At 45.7% G+C, this 25,946-nt stretch overlaps 1 protein-coding gene and 1 non-coding gene across 4 annotated transcripts in view; both read right to left on the bottom strand.

Moving 5' to 3' along the window:
- SLC7A8 (solute carrier family 7 member 8) overlaps positions 1-25,946 on the bottom strand; it is a 52,465-nt gene that overhangs the window by 9,190 nt on the left and 17,329 nt on the right. Inside the window, exons 4-8 of one of the 3 annotated variants that reach the window (XM_006932735.5) lie at positions 25,566-25,717; positions 5,519-5,644; positions 3,292-3,445; positions 2,540-2,663; positions 974-1,077 (exon numbers count right to left, since the gene is read on the bottom strand). In XM_006932735.5, coding sequence (XP_006932797.1) covers positions 974-1,077; positions 2,540-2,663; positions 3,292-3,445; positions 5,519-5,644; positions 25,566-25,717 — 660 coding nt within the window. Of the gene's footprint in view, positions 1-973; positions 1,078-2,539; positions 2,664-3,291; positions 3,446-5,518; positions 5,645-15,296; positions 15,449-25,565; positions 25,718-25,946 lie in introns of those variants that run through there. The other 2 variants (XM_045059679.1, XM_045059680.1) reach the window with 2 other exon arrangements.
- On the bottom strand, positions 4,653-4,814 carry LOC111561172. The gene has a single exon (XR_002743533.1). It is a non-coding gene; the product is annotated as a U1 spliceosomal RNA (small nuclear RNA).

Consider the following 25,946-nt stretch of genomic DNA (forward strand, 5'->3'; position numbering starts at 1 on the left):
TGGCACTCCCTTGACATTTCATGAGAACTCCTCCCTGATGGGATAGGTGGCTTTGGAAGCAGCTAAACCCAGGGACACCACTTTTACTGTATCTTTTCAGTAGAACTGTGCCCTGGGGGCAGGGAACTTTCTAAGAAAACTGGGAGAACCCCTTGAACCACACCAATGGAAACTATCCAGTGTCTGCCAGCCTCAACAGCCCATTCCGGAGATAGTAAGAAGAGACACTGAGGAGGGGCCAGATTCCTAGAAGTGTGGAGGCAGGAGCTAGGGATTCCTGGACCCACTTGAGCTTCTGGCTTCCCTGAGAATTTGGGAGTTTGGGGCATGGCTTTGGACAAATGCTTTCTTTTAGCTCTTCCACATTTCTCTTACTTCACACACTCTGCCCTAGTCTCCTGAGCGACCATGAGAAGGCTGCCCACAGCCACATGTCTGTTGAGCAGGGAGAAGCTGCAGGGCACTCAGAGATGATCCATCCCACCTATGGGCTGGTCCCAGAACTTCCATGAGACACCAGCCCAGAAGCCCCAGGCCCATGCTCCTCCTGGTCCCTTGTAGAGTGGGGTTCCTTTCTAGCCAGCATAGCCTGTTTCTAGTCAAGTAGCAAAGGGGCTCTGAGGCTGCAGCTGAGACACTGTCCTGCTGCCAATCACAGTGCTCAGACCTAGGACTGCATCAGGTGGCCTGGGACCTCCTCAGCCCTGGGCTCCTACTGAAATGAGGTGGGATGGGGCTTCTCGCCACTACATGTGAAGCCACACACATCGCAGGTAACCACGTGAGCAGCACACACCCCTCTGCATCCAAGCTGACACACATCTGCCCTTATGTGAGCAATCACCCCCTACCAGGTCACCACCCAGGTGCCCACACAGACCCCTGCTGATGGAGACAAATACCCCACATATACACAGAGCAATAAGCACAGCAGAATGGCCCCTGGTCCAGGAAAGGCCTGGACAACACTCACCGGGAAGAGGTGAAGAGAGACCCATTTACTCCTCCAAATGTGGACAGGGCAACAGAAATGGGCATGATCCAGGCCATGACCCCTAGGAGCTTCTCTCCAAAAGTCTGGGAGAGAAAACAAAGGGGTGAGCAGAAAAGGAGAGGTTACAACCCTCCACTTGTACATCATTCTTGGGAATGTTCCCTCCCATCTCTACCCTTGCTCAGTCTCTCTGACTAGGGTCCTGAGGGGAGGGTTGCAGGCCCCAGGTCCCTCCTGCACCACACTGCCACTTCCCTTCCCATGTTGGTCACCACACAGTGGGCATTTAATCAGTGTTTTGGGCTATTAACTGAAGGAGACAGTGCATGGTGGTAATAATAATACTAATAATAACAACAACAACAACAATGACAATGATGTGGTAACATTTGTTTTCCTTGTCTTATGGATGAGAAAACTAAGGCACAAACTGAGATCACAAACCCAGAAAGTGGAGGGCCAGGACTAGAAGCCAGCTGTGTGAGTCTGGGCCTCATGTGCATTATACACGAGTGAGACAGGCAGGCCCAACAGTTTGGAGCTCTGAGACCTTGACCAAGGTCCTTAATTTTTGAGCCTCAGTTTTCCCATCTGTGAAACAGAAATGGATCCTAATTCATAGAATGAGAATTTCTAAATTTATAGAAATAATATGCTAAGAAGGGAAAAATGATAACAAGCCACTACATAGGCTGAGAAAGAAAAGACAGTGAAGCTATAGACTAGTCTTCATATATTGAAGGAATATAAAATGTCAGGGGACTAGCCTTTTCTATGTTTTCGGAGCCAAGTACACATTCAATTTCTAGCACGTTATGGGGGAGGGGTTGTTTAGAGTAGATGTCCTGCTGGGTTAGGCTGGTTGGTGGTCATGGAAACAGGCTACCACTGAAGGACCTCTTTCTTTACAGTCCTCTGAGATAAGCCATGTGATGACAGCTTGGCAGGGTGGCATCCAGGCCCAGGTGAAGCCAGGTGAGGGAACGGCATGGCTCCCAGGTCTTTCCTGGATATCAAAGACCCCAGTGCCTTGGATCTACGTGATCTCTTTCCCCAAAAAGCACAAACCATTCCTACTTTCTGACTATTTACTGGCACACACTTTTCCCTGATGAGGGAAGGAATCAGGCTGCATGATTTCCCGAGGAAGAAATGAAGGCAGAGAGAAATGGTGTTGTCTTCGGCTAGATTATATCTTTCTGAGGAGGAGCCTGCCTCCTTTATATAATCATCACATTTAGAGTTTAAAGTGCCCCAGATCAGGAGTTAGCAAACTTTTTCTGTAAAGGGTCAGATAGTAAGTAATTTGGCTTTGCAGGCCATACAGTGTTTGTGGCAACTAGACAGCTCTGCCGTTTTTGCTGTTGTAGGTACAACACGGCTGTCAGTTTGCTCCTTGGCACTTGAAGATGTGGTTTCTGCCCTGAGTACTTGGGTTGACTTCCAATTCCACAAATCCATGGATCAGGGAAAAGTGAGTGGGGCTAATCAGGCAAGTCTATATCAACATTCCTGGTTTGAAGGACTGTGAGTTTGATTTCTTACCACAGCGACTGCGTTTGATGCCAGCAGCTCCTGAGGGGACATTGCAGTGACATAAGCGACATTGGCAAAGACATACACAAATGTGACCAGTGGGATGGAGATGAAGATGGCTCTGGGAAGGTTCCTGTAGAGGGAGAGGAGGTGAGAGGGGGAAGGCCTGGCACCTGGGACCACCTGCCTTGTGATGGGATCTGGGGAGTGCCTTTTGTCTTTCTGCACACAGCTGACTTTGCAGGGCAGCTGACTTTACACTTTTCTGTGATGCTCCCTCTCCCTGGGGGGGGGGGGTGGATTTGTCTCAATATGGGCAGGACAATTTAAAGGAAATGAAACAGCGTAGGCTGGGAATATGCTCCATACTGTTGGTCCCTTCCTGACTGGAATCTCCAGGATGTACCTCTCTCTCCTGCCTCAAGACACAAAGACCCTCCTGTCCCAAGACAGGTAAATAAGATGTCTGGAGGCCTCTCAGGGCACATTTCATCCTCTAAGGCAGTGGTGTTTCCTCAGCCCTGTTTCAACTTTTTAATCTGCTCTGGGACTGTCATGGCATCATTTTTCTCCTCCTGGCAGGGTGTATGGCAAATGGCTAAAGTTCCTGGGAAATAACTCTTTCTTTAGAATAGACCAGGTCATGGTCAGATGGGGCTGGAGGTGGAGAAGTGGCCAGGGGACACCTGGCTCCCTTTTCCTAGTAGCAGGTGCCATGGCCTTTTGAGGGATTTGGGAAGAGCTGGGCTATTTCAACTCACTTGTAGGGATCAACAAGTTCCTCAGTCACGTAATTAAGAAAGTTCCAGCCTCCGTAGGCAAAGGAGCCCTGAAGGAAAGCCAGTGCGATGAGGCCGATGTTGGGTTCTTGGAAATTCTCAAATGCGTTCTTTGGCTCCAGCCAGAAATACTCTCCTGTGGACGCAAGGGGCAGGAGGCTGCTCAGAGAGATAAGCCAGAGGCCTGGCGGCCCTTAGCCTGCCTAGTCCCATCTTGGCCCCTCCCTGCAGTGATGGTCCAGCTCTTTGTCTTGTCTCCAGTGAACCCCACACATCGGAGAAGTGGGACCAAAAGGAGCAGGGAAATAGAGATCTAGGACTTCCCCAGAACCTGTTAACCAGGAGTCCAAATGGGGATTCAGGTTCAAAGAACAGTGCTCAATGTTCTTTTAAAAGGCAAATTTACTTGGAAAGAAAGGCCAGGGGTGGTCACTGGTTAGGGCAGGGTAAATCTGGGGCAGGTGGGGAGGTGGGGGGCTGGCTTGTTGAGATTTGGAGATACAGGATTAGGGTCATTGGCAGTCTCCTGACCACCTTCCTTTGTATCTAAGATATACCTATATCTACTTTTTTATACGAATGTAAACAGTTTTATTTAGAAACAGATAGGTACCTGTTTGTATTGTAGAATATAAAACTTGATTTACACTCTATAAAAAATGACCAGTATCCAAATTCAAGAGAGCTAGCATTCACAGAACATACAATGTGGGTGTGTAGCTACTGCTCACCAGCCTCAGGCTTGACTTAAACCAAAAAGATAATCCAGGGGGATTATAAGAGATTAGAGTACAATGCTTGCTGCTGAGCACCCAGCATCCAGAAGTTGCCGTTTTAGCATATGAAGGTTTGCTTTCTAAGCGCGTAACTTTAATAAGGTCTAGGTGCTCTGTACCTAGTGAGCTGTGAGGCTCTCCTGCCACACAGTTTTCACAAAGCATGAAGAACAACAAACACTCACACATAAACTCCTATAATGCCATTATTAGTTCATGCTTGCTCTTTCTTTGTCAATATCCTCCTATCTCTTTCTAAGGTGTGTGTCTGGTCTCCCTCTTCATGGTATAGATTCCCTGAGGACAAGGTCCTTCAGCAAAGAGATTTTCTACTGCCTTCCCAACCCTTAGCACAGGGTCCTGCACACAGTGGGCCCTCAAGAAAGGTTGCTGATGACACTGTAATGAGACATGGATTAACTGCCCATATTTTACTTATTCATCTGTAATCCAGCATTTGGACAGGAAATAAGATTACAGTGATCAGGAGAAAGCACTGGGACCAGAATAGGAGGAACTTACTATTTCTGAAAAGATAGCACAGCGATTTCTTTCTTTCTTTCTTTTAGGGGAAAGCGTGAGCATAGTCCCCACTACCACAAATTATGTAATCACGTTTCTCACATTTGGAGAAATCGCAGGGGTCAACACATCCGGAGTACAATGGATAAGACTCGCCCTGGGAATACCACCTTCATGATCATGGTATCTCCCCTGCCAGGTAAGTACATACAACAATTTCTTTAAACAATATAACCTGCTAAAGAACTTAACGTATCTGGTTGAAATAACAGCAAACTTTAATTAGTTTCCTGGAGTAAATATCCAGGCACCCCACAAGGCCTTTAGAGCTTGTAGGCAGATGGGAGGTCTCTCTGTTTGTCATCTGACTTTCTCCAGGAGGCAGTGACACTGGGCAGAGCCTAGTGGTGCCATGGTTCCCATGGAAGCCAAATACAGACTCGGGCTTGGAAAGGACCAAATCCAGTGGGGAATGTTGGCAGGGGCCCCAGGAATGTCGAGCTCTCTCTTGTAGAGATTATGAGTAATTTTGAAATGTGTAAAAATCTCCTCCATTCCTCATTTTAAGATATGGACAACATACAATATAAGATGCAGGGAGCTTTCCTGGGGCTGGGGCAAGAGGGCAACAGGAGTCCAGAGATCTGGGGTCTTTACCTAGCTATGCTAGAGCCATGAGGTCAGCATGGGAGAACTAAATTCTGCAACCCAGGTGGGGCATGCTCAACTTCCAACCACCCCAGGAAAAATGGTTTCTTTTTCCCTTTGTCAAGCAAGTGAAGAAGAAAAATCATTCAAGGCCAGAACTGGGAAATCTCAGGGTGTGCACATGTTCAAAGACAGTGTGAAGGGGTATGTACATGCAAGGTGTGGAGAGTTGGGTAGGGCCCTGATGTTCAGGTGATACTCACCTTTGCAGATCTGTACAACTCCCATGATGATGATCAGGGCCAGGGCCAGGAGCTTCCCAGCTGTGAAAATGTCTTGAACCCGGGTGGCCCAGCGAACACTGGAACAGTTGACCCATGTGAGGAGCACTGAAATGACAGATCCCCAAACATACCCTCAGGGCTATAATGAGGCCCTCTGCACAGAACAGAAATGCTCTTTGCTCCTGATGATGGGATTGTAACGGGCAAGCCAAATTTCCCTAAAGCTCAGCCCAGTGTCCAGAAACCTTGGCTAGGTTAATGGGTTACAAATGGGGATTATGTGCCACAAATTAGAGCTTGGTCAGAGCATGCCCTGCCCAGGGCTGAAAGCCAGAAGCAGACATGTAAGTGTGGGCACTGGCTTTGGGGAAAATCAGCATCTGACCAGGGTGCAAGTGTGGGCTTTGTTTTCAGGTCACTATGCTCAGGAGGAGCCCTGAGCAGCTGGTAGATCCTGAATGTCATCTTCCTCAGCCTGAATTTGGGGCAATAGAGGTTAGGGGAATCTTTTGTTACCTGAGGTATAATTTACATAGAGTGAAATTCATTTTTCTAAGTGTACAGTTTGATGAGATTCAACAAACATGTTTCATTATTTTTAATCACTTCCACATTCTTTGATGTGTATTTACTTACGAGAGAGAGATGGAGCACGAGTGGGGTAGGGGCAGAGAGAGGGAGGCACAAAATCTGAAACAGACTCCAGGCTCAGAGCAGTCAGCACAGCGCCTGATGTGGGGCTCAAACCCCAAACTGCGAGATCATGACCTGAGCTGAAGTTGGACGCTTAACTGACTGAGTCACCCAGGTGCCCCACTTCCTCACTCTTTATATGGAACATTTCCAACACCCTAAAAAGTGCTCTCTCTTGTACACTGTGCTCCTTTGAGGTCAGTCCCCTTCCCCTACCTCTGGTAACCATTAATTTGGCTTCTGTCACTAAAGTTTTGCCTTTTCTAGCATGTCACATGAACAGAATCATATAATATGTAGCCTTTTGTGTCTGGCTTCTTTCACTTTATGTGATGCTTTTGAGATCCATTCATGTATGGCTGTGTATGTCAATAGTCTGGGCCTTTTATTGTCAAGTAGTAGTCTATTTTATGTATCAGTTTTCTATTCACTGTCTGATGGACATCTGGGTTGCTCCCAGTTTGGGGCTATGAATAAAGCTGCTATAAACACTTGCACAGAAGTCTTTAAGTGGATTGTAGATATCTTTGAGAAGGGTTTTCATTGCTCTTGAGTAAATACCCAGGAGTGAGATTTTGAGTCATAGGGTAAATTATTATTATTTTTAAAGTTTATTTATTTATTTTGAGAGGGGGGCAAGGGAGAGGAGAGAAAGAATCCCAAGCAGGCTCTGCACTGTCAGCGTGGAGTCCGACATAATGCTCGAACCCACGAACCATGAGATCATGACCTGAACTGAAGTCAAGAGTTGGATGCTTAACTGACTGAGCCACCCAGACGCCCCTAACTTTATTATTTTTTAAAGGTTTTATTATTAAATAAACTTAAAAAAATTTTTTTTAATTGAGGGAGACAAAGATAGCATGAGCAGGGGAGGGGCAGAGAGAGAGGGAGATATATAGAGAGAATCCCAAGCAGGCTCTGTATGACAGTGCAGAGCCAGATGCGGGGCTCGATCTCATGAACCTGTGAGATCATGACCTGAGCAGAAACCAAGAGTGGGACGCTTAACTGACTGAGCCACCCAGGCGCTCCAAAGATTTAATTTTTTTAAAAGTAATCTCTACATCCAGCGTGGGGCTCAAGCTCAAAATCCTGAGACCAAGAGTCATATGCTCTACTGACTGCGTGACCCAGACGCCCTCTGAATGTATGTTTAACTTTATAAGAAACAGTCACACTGCTTTCCAGAGTGGCTATATCAGTCAGTATTCCCACCAGTGACAACAGGTAGTTGTGGCTATATCAGGTGGTATTCCCACCAGTGACAACAGGACGAGTTCCTGTTGCTCTGCATCCTTTCAGCATTTGGTATTGTCAGCTCCAAAAGTTGGGCTATTCTAGTGGGTATGCAGTGGTATCTCATTGTGGTTTCCATTTGCATTTCCCTAGTGAGTAATGATGTTGAGTATGTTTTCATGTGCTTATTTGCCACTATCCATATATCTTCTTTGGTGGCATGAGGGCTTTTAACTCTGTTTTATTTCCTAGGAGTCACAGGGCTCTCACAGAGATCCCAACAACCTGGAGCCTCCAAGGGCTGGAAGAGAGTTGAGAGGCTGAATCCTACCACCACACTCACCAAGCAACCTGGGGGAGCCTGTGCCATAGGAACAGGACTCATACATGCTTAGGAAGAGCTTGAGAACAAAGGGAAGTTAAAATCCTCTTATTTCTCCCCCTAGTCCTCTAAAGGTAAAAGTCATACATGTAAAAGCACCAGATCTCATTTGCAACTACATGAATGGAACTAGAGGGTACTATGCTAAGTGAAATTAGTCAGTCAGAGAAAGCCAAATACCATATGACTTCACTCATATGAGGAATTTAAGATACAAAACAGATGAACATAAGGAAAGGGAAGTAAAAATAATATAAAAACAGGGAGGGGGACAAAACATAAGAGACTTTTAAATACAGAGAACAAATTGAGAGTAGCTGGAGGGGTTGTGTGTGGGGGGGAATGGGCTAAATGGTTAAGGGGCATTAAGGAATCTACTCCTGAAATCATTGTTGCACTATATGCTAACTAACTAAATAAATTATTAAAAAACAAAAACAAGAAACACCAGATCTCTTCTCAAGCTCTGGCCAGGCCTCTGACTTCACTTGAACAGCTAATCAAGTTATATCAATACTTGATCCTTAAACTGCCCTTTTACTTTTCAAGAGTTTTCCAACCTTACTTGATTCTGAGAGCGTTTCAGTAAGGGGTTCAAATGTTATTATCTGCCTGTAACCTTTCTCCCTGCACCTCTTCTACCTGGCAAGCTCCTTCTCATCTTTCAAGATCCAGCTCAAATGTCACCTGTTCGTGAGTCTTTATTATTTTACTTATTCCTGACAATGTGACTGCAAGGTAAGATACACCAGCTGCATTTTATAGACAAGGAACAAAGTTTGCCCCTCCTCTCTACCCCCAGACCACTTTGTTTATATTTAGTTTTGGCATCTAGTTCTTTGTATTATAATGATTTGTTCCTTTTTCTCTGTCTTCATGTAGGCCAGGAAGGCGGGGACTGTGACTTTTCAAGCTTTTCATCCCAGGGCATCATTAGTGCCTGCAAATAGCAGGTGCTCAACAAATATTTAATACTCGGATAAAGAAAATGCTCCATAGCATTAGACCTGTAATCTCATCTTAGTCTACACATTCTACAATGCACAGAATCTCCCCTGTTCCCCAGGAATCTCATCAAAAGAAGACACAATCCCCAGATGGTTGTACAGAGCCAAAAGGGCAACAGGAAACTTGACTTCAAGAGTAGAAACTCTTGACTCCTCATGGAGGAGCTGTTATCCAAGATGGTGTCATATAAGGAGAACCAAAACATGTTGTCAGAGGAAGGATTTTAAGTGCTTGAACAGGGAGAACATCTTGTAAATACTCGAATGTTCCAGATGGACTGAGACATCCTGATAAACACACATTTGGTTTATCTTACTCAATTCAAAAAGGATTTCAGGATCACATGCCTGGTGACAATCCAACCCAAGTCACTCTAAGCACCAGGGCCTGTGATCTGCTTCTCCTCAGGGCCCTGAGGCTTGCTAAATACAAGGCTGGGCCCCCGGGGCCCTAGGAATTCAGGCAGACACAAGCAATGACTTAAGGATAAAAGAGACTGATACATGAAAAGAAGATTAGGACACAATACCCATGAGGCTCAGGGATAGGTAAGGATTACAGATTAAGGAACCAGATTGTGATCACAGAGAAGAAAATTATCCTCTACCAAAGGGGAGGAGAGGGCATGGTGGAGAGGAGACAGCAAAGTACTTGGAGGGAAATAAGAGATGAGCAGGACAACTCACAGAAACTCCTCTCCCCCAGCAGGTGGGGGGTGGGGGGGGATGTGGCCACCTCCTGGTAGGCTGGGATAAAAAACACAAAATCATCTCCTTAGGAGGGGACTTTGTTAAGGCAACCAGAAAGATTCCTTCAGTCAGCTCCACAGTAGTGCTGGGGGATGGGAGATGTTTGAAGGAAGGATAATTTGTCAAATAAACTTGCTGTGGGTGTCTTCTGTCCCACCTGAGCTTATCTCCACAATTTCACAAGAACCCAGCCCTTGACTAATATTTAACCTTTTACCTTTACAGGGATCTTTCAGAAATAAAAAGAGAAATCCTGAGAATGAGGTGGAGAGACAGGCTGCCTGTGACACTAATCTCCTTAGAACAATGGCTGCAGGCCCTATATCTGACCCTTTACCCTGAAGTTGGGTGATCACAGCATGTGACTGAGGGGAAAGAGGGCACTTTGAGTCTCCTGCTACCACAGGACACCTTTCCTCACAGCAGGCTGAAACCCGAGCCTCCAACCAGAGAGGAAAGGTCAGTGAGTGGAGGCAACACTGTCGGGTGCTTGCCAAGTCCCTGCCCTGCTCAGGCCTTCTGTTTCTGCCTGTCTGCTACCCAGAACCCCTTTCTGTTGTTGATGACTGTGTCCCCTCTCTCTTCTCAGCCAGACCCTGCATTATGCATGTTTGAGAGACAGTGACCTCAGAGAAGCCACATGTAGATGGGGACTAGTGGCCAACTACAGCTTGAAATGTGAGGAGTTTCTTCCATCCATCTATCCATCCATCCATCCATCCATCCATCCATCCATCCATCCAAACATCATCTATAAAGGGCCTACATATTCTAAGCACTCTGGTAGAGTGCCTAGGGGAGTTATAAGTAAGACACAAGTTCCTGCCCACAGGGAGTTGACAGCCTAAGGGTGGATGTTGGGTGAGCTAAAAGATAATCATGCAACAATGATCATGCCACAATGTAGTGGCAGCAGAGCTCTTCATGGAAGCCAGTGGGCTAATTCAGCCCAGGGGAATCAGATGCTTCCTATAGGAGGGAGAGACCCTAACAGAAAGAAGAATTTTATAATTTTGGCCCAGCTGGATAAAATAAATAAGAAGGCATAAGACTCTTGTTCTTGTCCATTGTAATCTGGCTGTGAGGTGGTTGCTGCTTCTCTAGAGGCCTCCATGGAATATTAGACTTATCTGTATTTCTTGGGCATTTTCTCCTCTCTCTTTTGTTTCCTTTCTGTTTGCTGGGTTAAAAAAAAAAAAAAGACTATCAAGAAGACGATACTTCAAGAAGATGCTGAAGTCAGGAGCTGGTTACTTAATCTGCCAAGTTGGAAAAGGTGACAAGGTGACACCTTAATGTCAAGGAACAGGAGGGGTACAAAAAACAAGACAGGCAGGAGTAGGGAATTTAGAACCCAGCAATCTTTTTTTTTCTTTTAAGTTTACTTACTTATTTTGAGAGAGAGAGTGTGTGAGCAGGGAAGGGGCAGAGAGAGAAGTAGAGAGAGAATCCCAAGCACACTCTACACTATCAGAGTGGAGCCCAATGCAGGGCTCAATCCCATGAACTGTGAGATTATGGCCTGAGCCAAAATCAAGAGTCAGATGTTTGACTGACTGAGCCACCTAGGTGCCCCCCAGCAATCTTGTGCCCTGCTCAGAGCACAGGGCCTCTCAACTGCCAGATAGGAGAGGTGGGCTCAGTACTTCCTGTCCATGGGAAAACTGTAAGACTGAAAGACAGATGCCGAGTCCTCGGGTCGATGACAATGCAGATCCTGTCATCGACCTGGACAATGTCCACTGTAGAGAGGGTTGACAAGCTCCTGTTTCCTGCAGAGAAGACTGAGTCCCCTCCCAGCCCTGATCCTCAGACTCTGATCCCTTGGGGACTCACAGAAGCTTCTCCTTCACTTCCTCCCTCTGATGATGACATCAGAACTCATGGGGCCAGTGGTAGGCAGAGAAATGACCATCCCAGAGATGTCAACATCCTAATCTTGTTAGCATGTTACTTTATATGGCAAAAGAAAATTTGCAAATGTGAGTAAATTAAGAAACTTCAGATGGGGAGACTATCGAGGATTATCTGAATGAGTGCAACGTAGTCACAAGAGTTCTTATAAGAGGAAGGCAGGGAGGGTCAGAGTTAGGAAAAGAGACATGATGTCAGAAACAGAAGTCAGAGAGGGAGAAAGAAAGATCTGAAGAAGCCATGCTGCTGGCTTTGAAGATGGAAGAAGGGGCCATGAATCAAAAAATGTTAGGGAGTCTCCAGAAGCTGGAAAACACATGGAAACAACTGTTCCCAGAGCCTCTAGAAAGAACACAGCTTTGCTGACACCTTGAGTTTAGGACTTCTGACCTTTAGAAGTATAAGACACCAAATCTGTGTAGTTTTAAGTCACTAAGTTTGTGATAATTTGTTGTAGCAGCAATAGGAAGCTAATACAGGGCCAGGTACCATACAGAAAGACCAGAAGGCAGGTGGCACACCTTGAAAGAGCAAACCTTTTAAAGAGTAACCAGACAGCATATCCAAGACCCCAAAGGAGTGCCTGTCCACAGACCTTGCAGAACACCTGTGGAGGAAAGAGGTAGGGCCCTCTAGAAGTGGCCAGTGAAAGTGAAGTCATGTATGTGCTGACCTAGCTGGCAAATTTCTACACCAAATGACAGCATCCCAACTCTTCCACACCCCCAGGATCCTATAGCTAGTGTTACTGCCTCCTGTTCCTTCCCTTTGTAATTCTATACAGTAGTAAACAGGCTCACCCTCCAATAACTCTAGCTGTAATTTTCTTTTCTTTTTAGTTTTTTAATGTATTTATTTTTGAGAGAGAGAGTGCAAGCTGGGGAGAGGCAGAGAGAGATGGAGACACAGAGTCCGAAGCAGGGTCTAGGCTCTGAGCTGTCAGCACAGAGCACGACATGGGGCTCAAACTCACGAACCATGAGATCATGACCTGAGCCGAAGTCAGACACCTAATTGAGTGAGCCACCCAGGCACCCCTAGCTGTGATTTTCTTCTCACAAAAATTTGGGGCAAAAAAACACTCCTAGTATCCCTCCTTCATGCAACCCCAGGTTCTCATCCAGTCTCCTCCATATTCCATGAAACTTCAGGCCCACACACACAACCCAGATATACATACAAATGGAAGCCCAAGAGTCTTAAACTTCTTACAAGGTGGGTATAGCCCTGGGATGCTCACAAACATGGTTCCTTTGTTCTCTGCCCCCATGGTTTTATTGGTCTCCTAATTTTACTGACCAGAGGCTATAATCACAGACATAGAGGAAGTCAAGATGAAAAGCTAAGAGATGGGCTCAAGTGTTCTGAGACTGAGTTCCTTCCTCAAGTCAAAGGATAGAGTGGCCACAATGTGCACTATCTTGCAGTGGACAACACTGAAAGCGCCCTGGCAGAGCCCGTTCTGGGACTTTCCCAGGTTGAGTCAACCCAACCCAACCCCCCAGGAAGGGAGGCGAGGTTAAAGGATTAACAAATTTTAGAAGGGAAGAACATGAACAACATGTTTTGGGAACCTTTACCTTAGATGGATATATTATAGATTATAGGTAAAAGAGACAATTTAAAGTTAATCTCTCTAGTCCATCTTTAAACGGAACATCAGTGACTTGCAAGCATAAAATAACTAAAATCTCCATTTAGAAAATGGGTTAGGGAACGGTGGGGCTGGTTTTAAGTGTCTGCAACCAGCACAGGCCAGGTTTTGTCTTCAGGTACTCCCTTGCTTCTGGACACAGGACTCTGGCCTCTTGCTGAGCTGGGCTGGCAAAGGGTCATTTTATGTCTTCATCAGAGGCCAAGTGAAGACCTTCCCACATGGAACCCCAATCTCATTCCTTTTGCTAAGCCAGCTCTGCTCCATGTACCATGTCGTTCGGGTGTGATGAGGTAAAAGCCAGGATGGGGCCATTTGGATAGGGGGCTGGTTAAAAAAATTTTTTCTAAATGTTTATTTATTTATTTTTGAGAGAGAGAGAGAGAGAGAGAGACAGAGTGTGAGCAGGGGAGGAGAAGAGTGAGAGGGAGACACAGAATCTGAAGCAGGCTCCAGGCTCTGAGCTGTCAGCACAGAGCCCGATGCAGGGCTTGAACTCATGAACTGTGAGATCATGACCTGAGCCAAAGTCAGATGCTTAACTGACTGAGCCACTCAGGTGTCCTCCCCCACAAAAAATTTTTTACATTTATTTATTTTTGAGAGAGAGAGAGAGAGAGAGAGAGAGAGAGAGAGAGAGAGAGAGAGACAGTGGGGTAGGAGCGGTGGGGGAGAGGGGTACAGAGGATCCAAAGCAGGCTCTGTGCTGACAGCAGAGAGCATGATGTGGGGCTTGAACCCATGAACGGTGAGATCTTGACCTGAGCTAGAGTCTGACGCTTAACCAACTGAGCCACCCAGGTGCCCCTGTAACAGTGATCAGGGAGCGTGTGGGTAGCTCAGTTGGTTGAGCTTCCAACTCTTGATTTTGGCTCAGGTCATGATCCCAGGGTCATGGGATCAAGCCTCGTGTCTGGCTCCACACTGAGCATGGAGCCTGCTTAAGATTCTCTCTTTCTCTCCCTTTGTCCCTCTTCTCCACTCACACTTTCTCTCTAAAAAAAAAAAAAAAAGAAAGAAAAAGAACTGTGCTCAGAAGAATGAACTAGTTGGGGCTCTCCTTGTAGAAAGCCCCCAAACTAGGGGGAAATGTTTGAGGCTTTTGCCCTACTATCCAGAGGCACATTTCTAGCCTTATGGGCAATCAGAGCCAGGAACTGACCTGAGAGACTCAGAACATCATTTTATACAGAGTGGAGTAAGACCCCAACTAATGTCCTCCTGGCCCCCAGTTTCTCAGTTGCTTATTCTCCCACTACATCAGCCTTTATTTTATCATATACACATTGCCCTGCATTCCCTTTGCCCATTCCTACATTCTCTTTCTCCTGCTCCTGTCAGTGGTACTCAAGATCATTGCTGAAGTGCCACTCTGAGTCAGTCACCTGAAGATACTAGCTAGTCTGCTTTCAGGCTAGCAGGAAATGAGATGCCAATGTGGCAAAGGGGAAGACTAAGATGGCTACCCCTCAGAAACCAAAAGAGTCGCCTCCGTTGCTCCTAGAGCTTTAGAAAATTATTTCCCACTGGCAGTCTTGGTTCTCTGCCTTTGTATCCCCTTCTCTGGCCCCTTGTCAATGTCACCATCACTTGTTCTCTTGAACTCTGGGAACTTCTTTAGGATTTCTTGGTCTTGCTGTCTCATACTTTTCTCAGGAATGAGCTGGAGGCAGCTTGGAACAACTTGTTTTTGTTTAGCACTTCCAGAACTAGGCCTCGCTGTCTTTTCAGATAAGAGAAAACAGGCAGTAGAAAGTGGGGGGAAATGCCCAGACTTGCCAAAGTCCATAAAGACAGGTGATGAAGAAGAGAGGGAAAGAGAGAGCCTGAGAAACAACAGTGGGGAGGAAGGAAGAGGAGGGACGGTACACATCGATATGAGTAAGGGAGAAAGAGCCTGAGAGATGCAGCACAGAGAAGGCCAGGACAGAAAAAAGATATAATGCACTAAGCAAACAGCTGCTGAAAGGGGAAGCTGTGACGCCACTTTGTAGAAATCAGAACACCCTGTTCCTCTCCAGAGCTTCAAAATAAGCACCTTTCCGGGATGGAGCTCCCAGACCTCTGAAGCAGCCATAAATTTCACCTGGGTCATAGGCATTGGTTTCTTAGTCTCACCTTTTGCTGGGGCACACACTTCTCCTTCTTCCGCCTTCCGCCATGCTCTGCCAGCTCCCCCTAACTCCCTCCCTCCAGACCTGGAGCAAAAGAGGCAAGGTGACGCCCCTTAGACCAGCCCTCCGGTGCCCAGGCTGGAGCAGCATGCCTGTGAGCACTCAGCCCGCAGGAGGGGGTGTGGTGACACTGAGCTCTGTGATAGGCTGGACAGGGCTCCTTGGCTACGTCTCCCGTCCTGCTCTTGGAAGGATCTGGGCACGTGTTTCTAATTGTGGAGAGGCTGCTTGGGCTTGGCTTGCCTAACCTCAGCCATTTCCAGAACTAGGAGGTTACCAGTGCCGGCTGCCAAAAGACACTGATACGCAAAGAAAACAGAGAGCCCTGTTTGAGTTCTAACAAACACAACCCAAGGCTCTGATAAGGTTCCAGGTTTGCCCACACGGGCCAGATTGAGCTATCTTTCCTTCTATGAGTCCTCAGAGAGAACTGGGGGGAAAGGGGTGTGAGTGGAAAGACACAGCCAGCTTCCTAGAATCCTTCCCTGTTCACCCAGGGTGAGACATTTTTCACACGGGGTGAGGAGTTGTATTATAAAGTCTCAAGTTGTTGCCTATCTAAAACAAAGGCTGGTATTATGGTAAGTATAAATAACCTGACTGATGAAAGACAAAAACATCAAAACAAAGCAACAGCAATAACACCAAAATCAATCAAAGCAGCCCTTTCCTATAAACTAAGCTTTGATCCCAGCTTCTGTAAGGTCCACAATGGGGCTGTGAAACAGATCTTGCACCATGCTACAGTAACATTTTGTTCTTCTCCAGCCCTTTACATCTGGAAGCATTCTTCCAGCTAAGCTCCCACCCAGGCTGCCCTACCCCCCTCCCTGGCTCTCTCTTCCCCTTCCTTCTTATCCTGACCCCTCCGTGCCAGTTGCTAGACCTGGAGTTTCTGCTGAATCACCATCTGGTACTTAGTTTAGCCAAGAAGCCCAAACTCCCAGCTCAGCATTTTCCAAGAGCTGAGTAGTTCTCTCTTCAGCATGAACTAAACATGGCTTCTGAGCTAGGGTAGGGATGGGGTGGGGTGGGGGGAGAGAAAAATGGAAAGCAGCTGGAAAGCAGGGGAGACAGACCTAGTGCACTATGCCACCTCTGAGAGTTACATTTTAATCCTACTCATTATTGTCTCAGCACTGGCCTCAAAAATTCCTGTTATCTCATCCCCCCAATTGTCAGGGCAGATGCCTCCCAGACAAAATGGGAAAGGGAATGGGGCAGGTTCTGTGGGGTCTGCACAGAGCTCAAGAGGGCTAGCCTCACTTTTCATCACCCTCAGCCTTGGAGGAAAGGGTGTGAGTCTTGGGAGGTCTGGTTGGTTCTTGGACTAGAACACTTGTGGGCTCTGTTGGTGTCACTGAAGCTTATAAGCATGGACCCAGGCTGCAAAATTCCCAGGATTGGTTCAGTTATAACCCTATTCCAATGGCAGGTAGTACTTATACTTGCTAAACTCTCAAAAACAAATCTTCCCTCTCATCTTTACCCCAAAACTCCCTGTACCATTAGGCCCCACTCCCAGTAGTCTTCTAGTTTTATATTCTTGGGTATGTGAAATAAATGTGAACTTCATAAATCACAGGCTCTGGCTCCTCTTGGTAAAACAAAGTCAGCAACAAAAGGCCAGAGGAGAATTTAATCTGCAAGGCTGGTTTGAGAAAGTTAGCAAGCTGTTTCCATCCTAGTGGAAGCTGAACTACTAGAAAACTCCCTGTTTTAGGAAGCCTCAATCCCGTTTATTACTCTCTCAAGTAGGGCTGGACACATTCCCAGGAACAAGTTCCTCATTCCCCAATTTCCAGGACTTTGGCTGTTTGGACCCTTTGAACAGCAAACTCCAGTCTAAGAGTGAAAGCTGGAGACTAGAAGAGACACTATGGGAATCCAGGAAAGAAGAGGTGATCGGGACCAGGAATTGAAGCATATTGAAACTAAAAAGAAGACAAACTGATCTGAGAACAGAACTAGATTTAGACTAATGGACAGAACTGTCCAACAACCAATGGATCTCTAGATCCAAACTCTAGAATTTGCTGTGATATTTATAATTGCTTACTATGATATATAAACTATAGAGCACTTATTGGTAGTTGTTCTTATTAGAGCTCAAGATTGGATCGCTCTTAAGAAATGTTAAGATGAGGGTAATAGGCACAAAAGATACTCCAGAGGTCTTATAGGGCAGGGAGGAGGTGAAATGGCACTGAAGAGCAGGTGTTTACTCTGCCATTATAGGCATGAATTCCAAAAGCATATGGAATGCCTTCCTCAAGTCCCAGCAACAGATCATGAGTATTGGAGAGTGAATGGGAAGGGTGAATGGGAAGGGAAGTGAATCGTGAGTATTGGAGAGACAGATGGGCCAACTCAACACAGTATGAACCACACCAACGACAAGGCATTAAAATATAATCCAGTGTTATCCTCAATTTATTTCACTTGCATTCCAATGAGAATGTGCCATCCTTGACTCCCCAATCATCATAATCACCAGGTCCTATAAATTCTACCTTGTAAATGCCAAATACATCTATTTCTGTATACCCCCACAGCTCCATCCTTAATTCATATCACTGTCATCCCTATCCTGGATTCCTGTTACCACATTATAACTGGTCTCCTTGCCTCTGATCTTATTCCCCGCTCCAATTCATCCTTTACTCTTGCAGCCATGAGTTTTCTAAAATGTAAATATGATCATATCAATTTTCTGAAACCCTTTAATGCTGTCCCACTGCTCCTAGAGTAAAGCCCAATCTCTCTGGCATGGCCCAGAAGGCCCTTTCATGGCTGAGTCTTCACTTCTATCTACATTTCCTACCTCTTAGTCTATGCTGTGGCTATACTGAATCACCTGAAGTTCCCCTAAGGGGGAATATTCTTTCCTCTTCCTAGATCTTGGCACATGCTAATCCTTCCTGCTATAACATTCTCCCTGTCCCATCCCATTCCACTTTTCTCTCCATGCTGAATGTTGCCCTATCTCCAACTGGTCTTTCCTCAACTTATATGTAATTTTCTCCAAGATTTTCCTCAACCACAGTCCCTACTCCCATTTCTTTTTTTTTTTAAATTTTTTTAATGTTTATTTATTTTTGAGAGAGAGACAGAACGTGAGTGGGGGAGGGGCAGAGACAGAGGGAAACACAGAATCTGAAGCAGACTCCAAGCTCTGAGCTGTAAGCACAGAGCCCAATGTGGGGTTCGAACTCACGAACCACAAGATCATGACCTGAGCTGAAGTCGATGCTTAACCGATTGAGCCACCCAGGCGCCTCTACTCCCATTTCTGTTATATCTAGCTCTGCTTGGATGTTGTCCTCTTGGGGAATTTACGAGTTAGAACTGAAATTCCTTGTGTCTTTGTCAGAATCATCCATTGGACTGTGGGTTCCTTGGTACAGGAACGAAGTATCCTCATGTCTAACACAGTCCCTGAAGCAGAACAGACACTCAGTTATTCGAGAATAATTGAATGATTCTGTAACCCCTGTGGTACCTGGAAGACACACATGTGGACTCAGTAAATGTTTATTAAGTCTTAATTTCCTGCTGCTGCCACCGCAAATGAGAATGAGGTTTTTTGGTTTACTGTTGTATCTCCTGTGTCTCAAACAGTATCTAGCACATCATGGGCACTTGATAAATCTTTGTTGAATGAACAAAGTGTTGATATTCTCATTTATATAATGCTTCCCAAGAGTCCCAACTCCTTTCTAGGTTGTATTGCTCTACAGCAGACTTTTGAGCAACAACCTGGGGTAGCCACCCTGAGGAAGGCTTCCAGCCAAAGATCTGCTCAGTGCTCCTCAGGGCTTTGCAGAGGTGGTGGAAGGCAGAAATAGAGAACACATTGTGAATGCTCATCACAAACACTAGACAGTTGAAACATTTCATTTTGATTCGTCCTAGATAAACTACATTGCTCCCTCTTAGTAGTCCATTACCATGTCCAGCTGATTCTACTCCTAAATCTTTCTGGTTTTTGTCACCTTGTAACTTCATTTTTATTTCAGGCCAGGATTTCGCTGGCCTGGACAAATGTTTAGCCTGCTAACCTGTCTTCCTGCTTCAAGTGTCACAGTCTTCACTCAGATGTGAGCCTAATCATGTTACTCATCTGCTCAATATCCTTCAGTGGTTCCCCATGCCTTGGATGAAGCCTGCTCTCTCCTGTATGATATATAAGATCCTTCGAGATCTGGCCCCTTCTCACCTGTTCAACCTCATCTCCTATCACTCTCCTGGGCTCCATCCACACAAAAGTACTTGCTTTTCTCCAACATGTCATTTCTCTCTTGACACAAAGTCTTTCCTGTGCCCATCCCTCTACCTGGCTGTTCTATTTCATGCCTATCTGGAGCCCACCTACTTACCTTTTTAGATTTGGCTCAATCTGGGAGCCTTACCTAGCATTCCTCTCGCAACTTTGAAGGACATTTCTTTGTGTTGCACACACTTTTGTCATCACATTGTATTGTAATTATTTGTTTGTACACCAATGTCTTCATTAGCCTTTAACCTCTTCCCAGACTCCATAAATAATGCCTTATCATCGCCCCTCAGTGTTGGAGCTCAATATGGTGATTAACTGATAGATTTGCAGTTTCTTTCTTTTTTGAAAAGCCACTTACAAAATAATTTTAGTCTCTATGAATCATAAAAATGAAAAACGAGATTTTAGTCAAATTGACAACTGAGTAAAAAATTAAGAGATTTTCAATATGCAGGTGACCCTTGAACGATATGAGTTGGAGCATCACAGGCCCGCTAAAATGTGGATTTGTTACAGCACAGCACTGTAAATGTATTTTCTCTTCCTTATGATTTTCTTAACGTTTTTAGCTTACTTTATTGTAAGAATACAGTATATATAATCCATACAACATACACAATATGTGTTAATTGGTTGTTTATGTTACTGGTAAAGCTTCTAGTCAATAGTAGGCTAAGTGTAGTTAAGTTTTTGGGAAGTCAGAGTTATATGTGGATTTTCAATTGTTCAGGGAGTCAGCATCCCTAACCCCTCCATTGTTCAAGGGTCAACTGTATTTAGATCTTATTTATTTTTTAATAAATTTTTTTTTAACGTTTATTCACTTTTGAGAGAGAGAGAGAGAGAAACAAAGCGTGAGCGGGGTAGGGGCAGAGAGAGAGGAAGACACAGAATCTGAAGCAGGCTCTGGACTCTGAGCTGTCAACACAGAGCCTGACACAGGGCTCGAACCCATGAACCGTGAGACCATGTCCCGAGCCAAAGTCAGACTGAGCCACCCAGGAACGCCTGTACGCTAGACGATGTATGGGGAAAGAAGACAACCTGGATATACATGGATTAAATCTGGGCAGTCTGTTTGTCTGGATTCATACATATAAGGATTATGAGACATCCAGAGAACTCCAGGAATTAAGGAGGGCAAGAAAGCAATGCTGTCCAGGCATCTGAGGCAACAAGTTTAGTAAATGGAGATAAATTTGGGGTTAGAGAATGTGAAAGAAACCTCAAAGGAAAATGAACCAAGACTAAGGGATTTAGAAATTAGGAAAGACTAGAACCCTCTGATGTCAAGGTATTAATCTGCAAGAGACTTGCAAAACAATACACACGTTTATCTATCATAGCATCCTGCATCAAGGACCTGGAAGCTTTCCACAGAGGAATTGCAGAGCAAATCAGAGTTAAAAGTTACACAAATAGTGAAGTTCTTTCTCTTCCAAGCTGCTCAAGGAAGAAGAAAAAGAAGGAGAAAGAGAAAAAGAAGAAAAAAAAGGAGGAGGAGAAGGAGGGAAAGGAGAAAAGCAGAAGCAGGAGGAGGAGGAGAAATCTGAAGCCCTAAAAGACTAGCCTCTTAGGAATCTCAGTAGAAAGATAGAAAATAAGATAAGAAGCATTTTTTACTTGTGAAATGCATGCAGCGCACTCTTGTCCCCTCAGGGTGAGAAAGGAGAAGGAGCTTTTTTAGGACAGGCATTCAGGGGGGAAAGGGTACTTGAATGAGAAGAAAAAATTCTACTTCAGCTTCTGGACATGACCCTAGCTCCCAAAGCCAGGAAGGAGACCAAGAGCTGCTTGAGTGAAAGGTGACCCAGTCCCAAGGAGAGGGAGACAGATCCCAAAGGAAAACCCAGTGTTAGGAAGCAAGAAGCACAAATGGGGGACCCCAGAACACCTGAAGCTCCTTCAGTGTCAATGGGACCTCTTTGTTTATAACTAGAAACTCAGGCAATTGCCAAAAGATATAACTAACTGATAAAAGAGCAAGCTGCAGAAATAACCTGTCAATATGTTTGTCTATATGTCCAGACACATACATGGAGAGATGTATTTTATTTAGAATTAGAAAGATACCTATCAACTGTCAGCACGGCCACTGGGCAGGGGAAGACTGTGACAGTAAGGGGAAGTTTTCACAGTCGACCAACTTTATATAACTACTTGAATCTTTTACCTAGAGAATATAGTCATTTATAAATTAGTAAAAAGACAAAGAAAGAAGAGAGAAACACTCAAGGAAATCACAGAAGGCATCAAAGCCAAGTTTCAACACCTCCTGTTCCCTCTCTTTCTTAAGTCCTTCCTCCCACTCTAGAGAAGGGAGAAAGGCTTTTCATTTAATTAGAATGTAAAATACATTCTTTTTTTCTTACTGCCTGGTGGCAAGGGATATTCTGCTGACTCAGCAGTGAATAATCAGCTTTGACCTACATAATAGAATAACTCAAAGTGGCAGCTGCAGTTGCATAAGCAGATCCAGCTCTGCAGTTCCTTCTCCCTCCCCACCCCCCACCCCCAACCTGCCAGGCTCCTAGCAGGCAAGCCAGTTACAGCAGGTTCTCTCCACCTCCAACTGGCTGTCCCACCGCCATTTCTCATCTGATCTATTTTGGCCCCAACACAGAACCAGACTTGACCTCATCTCTTCCCTCCCACGGCCAACTCCAGCCAGGGGCCCATGGGGTCTCCCTGCCAGGCTCCCCACCCAGTCTTCCTGCTCCCTCCATGATATACCTCTTCACAGAGGGTGGCCTTAAAAATTCTCATCCTACAGTGGGTTAGGCCTGTCATCAGTATACCAAAATGACACAGCAGAAAGCAGAACTTTTAATTTCAGTACATTCAGACCATCCCAAACTTTCTACTGATTCTCTCAAAAACATGACTAGACTGGGCCACTCTTGGCTCTACTGCCAAAGAACACTGGGCCTATTTTTACACAGCTGGCCTGCCTGGCACCTGCAAAGAGGACAGGGTGCTGGAATAAAAGATAATAGCATTTAAGGAAAGTAGCATCCATCAAGCCTTCTGGACAGTTGGTTCCTTTTTCACTGAATACCTTAAGAGATGATTAGAGGGCCTATAGAAGTGGATTCCAAAAACAGAAGAAAAAAAAAGTATTCAACAAACCAGAAAACAGAACTTTCTTGCACAGACTCAAAGCAGCTGGTAGCATCTGGTGAGAAAATGTGAGTGTGTGGCTATGTCTGCACGTACACCCCTGCCGGGAGAGGGGTCATGGGCTCCACATGGCCTTCACATTTGGGAAGAAGTGGGTAGCACAAGAGGTTAGGTAAGGAGCTATTTTCCATTTCTGCCAAAAGAAATAAGGAGAAATAAGTTTGGGTTTTAGATTTTTCTGCTTATGAAGGTGAAAAAGTACTTGAATACCTAGCTCAAGGACAATGAAAAATTCCTGTCTCTGGAGAACAAGATTGACCAATGTTAAGTTGGAGATAATCTCCCTGCAGTTCTACTTAGGAGGCAGAGGACAGGTCAGATAAGCTTTATTGAACCTTTAATGGCAGGAATTAGGAGAGAAGAGGACTTTGTCATTTTGTCATCAGAGTTTCTAAATTCCTCCTTGGCTTGGTGCTAGCAGCGTCCAGTTGAGGAGTGGGCTGTGGAGGGGACAATGCACAACTGTCTTTCCAGAGCTGGGCTATAGGCAGGAGATAACCTTGTCTGACCTGAGGGGGTATCTATGGGGCTATACAACTGCAGAGGGTCTTGGCACAAGGGATCAGCTACCCTTGGCAGTTTGGGGGAAGGCAAAGGAGGCTGTGGGGTCAGCTGCCAAGGCAACTCCACTGTGTGGCCTGGTTTTTCTCTGCGGGGACAGAGTGACCAGTCTCATGGTTGTCAATTTCTTGTTGGAGAGTAAGGGTGGCCTCCTGTCTGAGATACTTTAGCAGTATCAGCAGGAAAAAGGAAGCCGAGGCTGTGTGCACGAGACACTGAAATAGCAGTGGCCAGCACTTATGTGGTCCTCCTTCCTACCTCCATTAACCTGTCTGATGGCAGAAATAGCAACTCTTCCTGCATTCCCATGCCACCTTCCCCCTCCCCACACTTCTCCCAGCTCTGGATCCAGCTAGCAAGCAAGGACTGAATGACCACCCTCAGTGACTACGTGACCCTGTGCTAAGAACATTTATTATCTCATGCAATCCTTACAACCATGACCTCCTGTGCAGGCAGGATTACAACCTCCATCTCACAGCAGGGTGGGGTGGGGAACTTTGCCAAGCACTTGCCACAATTAGAAAGTGGTGCAGAGATCCAGCCTCAGGCAACCTGGTTCTGGAGTCCACATTCCTTTGCCTCTAGGGCCATGAGCAGGCCTGACCAAGCGCAGGGAATATACCCCAAGTAAGTATCTTGGCCCCATAGTACCACGTGCTTGGATGGTAGGGGTCTCTCCTAGAGCTGTATACCACTGCCAAAGAGGGCATGCTTGCCAAGGAGACTACCCCTGTGAGAGGCCTCAGGGTGGGCAAGTGACCCCTCCTCTTCTTTCCCACCAGCCTGACAGAGGGAAAACATCAAGATCTGGGAAAAAGTGTGGCCCAGATGGTCACTGCCCTCAGCTAAGTGTATGTGTGTTGAAAGGTACGAGAAGGCAGGGATCATGTTAATTCTAAAAAGTGGAGCCTGGAAAAAATCCAAATATTTTCTTTAAAAATTAGTTTTTGGTTAAAATATATAAAATATCTCAATCTATTGAGATCCCTGAGACTTCCTAAAAATATGAGTTGCAGAATTTCTCTACACAAATCTCTAACCTATTCCAGCTCACAAACATCTTTCCTTCTTCTCTGAATTTTTAAAAAATGTTTATTTTTGAGAGAGAGAGAGAGAGAGAGAGAACAGGGTGGGGGCAGAGAGAAAGGAAGACAGAGGATCTGAAGCAAACTCTGGGGCTTGAACTCACGAACTCATGAACCATGAGATCATGACCTGAGCAGCAGTCAGACACTTAATGGACTGAGCCACCCAGGCACCCCTGCCCCTTCTCTGAAATTTTACTGAAATTGAATCCTTACTATAGAACCTGTTTCTGCGGCTCTTCTCCCCAGTTAGGTTGAAAGCATATTAAGGGTGGAGACCATAGACAATGCATTTATTTTCTCCCAACTCACAGCTTTACACTCTCCTCCCAAAGAGTTTAAAGCTGTGAACTGGCAGATTGAGGTAGAGATGGATGAAGCCAGAAAAAAAAATCTTCCTACAAGCATCAGGGAGCCTCCACAGTGTATGTGCTGGAAAGAGAAGGAATTAGGAGATCTGGGCTCCACTCAGGGCCTGCCACCTTGAGTATTCATTTGCCTGGTTCTTGTACTTACCTGCTCTAGGAAAGTGATAATATTGGCCCCGCTTACCTCATGGATTTGTCATGAGGCTCAGATCAGATAATATAGGTGAAAGTGCTGTGTATGATGTAAAGAACCTTGCTGGTGAAAATTACTGTGCCCCTGAGCAGCTATTTACGTTTCTCCTTCTTCTTCTTCTTTTTTTTTTTTTTTTTGAAAAATTTTTAATGTGAGAGACACACACACACACAGAACGTGAGTGAGGGAGGGGCAGAGAGAGATGAAGACACAGAATCTAAAGCAGGCTCCAGGCTTTGAGCTGTCAGCACAGCCCGACGCAGGGCTCGAACTCACGAGCTATGAGAGATCATGACCTGAGCCGGTCAGATGCTCAACCGACTGAGCCACCCCAGGCACCCTAGTTTCTTCTTTTTTAACACCAGATAATTATATGCATAATCAATTCATCCAAGGCACGCATGTTGGAAAAGTAATGGGGGGGGGGCGTGGAAATAAAGGAGGGAAGGAAAGAAAGAGGGAGAGGAAGGAGAATCAGAGACAAGCGGACCACCAGGAAGGCCAAAAGAGGCCGTCCTAGGAGCAAGGCCCAGATGGCACTTACATAAGCAGATGGCAGCCAGGAGTCGAAGGCCAGACTCTGGGGGGAAGCAGGTGGGGAAGAGAGGCTGCAGCACATAGTTGGAGAAGGTGAGGGCGATGACAGCCTGGTTGGTGGGGTAGATCACCAGCACCGCAATCCAAAGCCTCAGGAACCTGAAGGGGGAACAGGACAGAACTTGACCCAAGACAGCCACAGAGACTCCCACCCCAAACACATGCATGGCAGGGATTCAGGAGTCATCAAAAGAAACCTGGGCAAGTCACTGGGCAGTAGAGGTGGGTGGGCTAAAGAGGTACATTTCCTTTTCATTTTCAGGGATGCTGAGGACCCCAACCCCTGCTCAATGAGACAGTTGGCCCTCTGCAATGACAATAAAGTGGT

This window comes from Felis catus, chromosome B3 (genome assembly GCF_018350175.1).
Source record: "Felis catus isolate Fca126 chromosome B3, F.catus_Fca126_mat1.0, whole genome shotgun sequence".
In the NCBI taxonomy this organism is placed as follows: Eukaryota; Metazoa; Chordata; class Mammalia; order Carnivora; family Felidae; genus Felis; species Felis catus.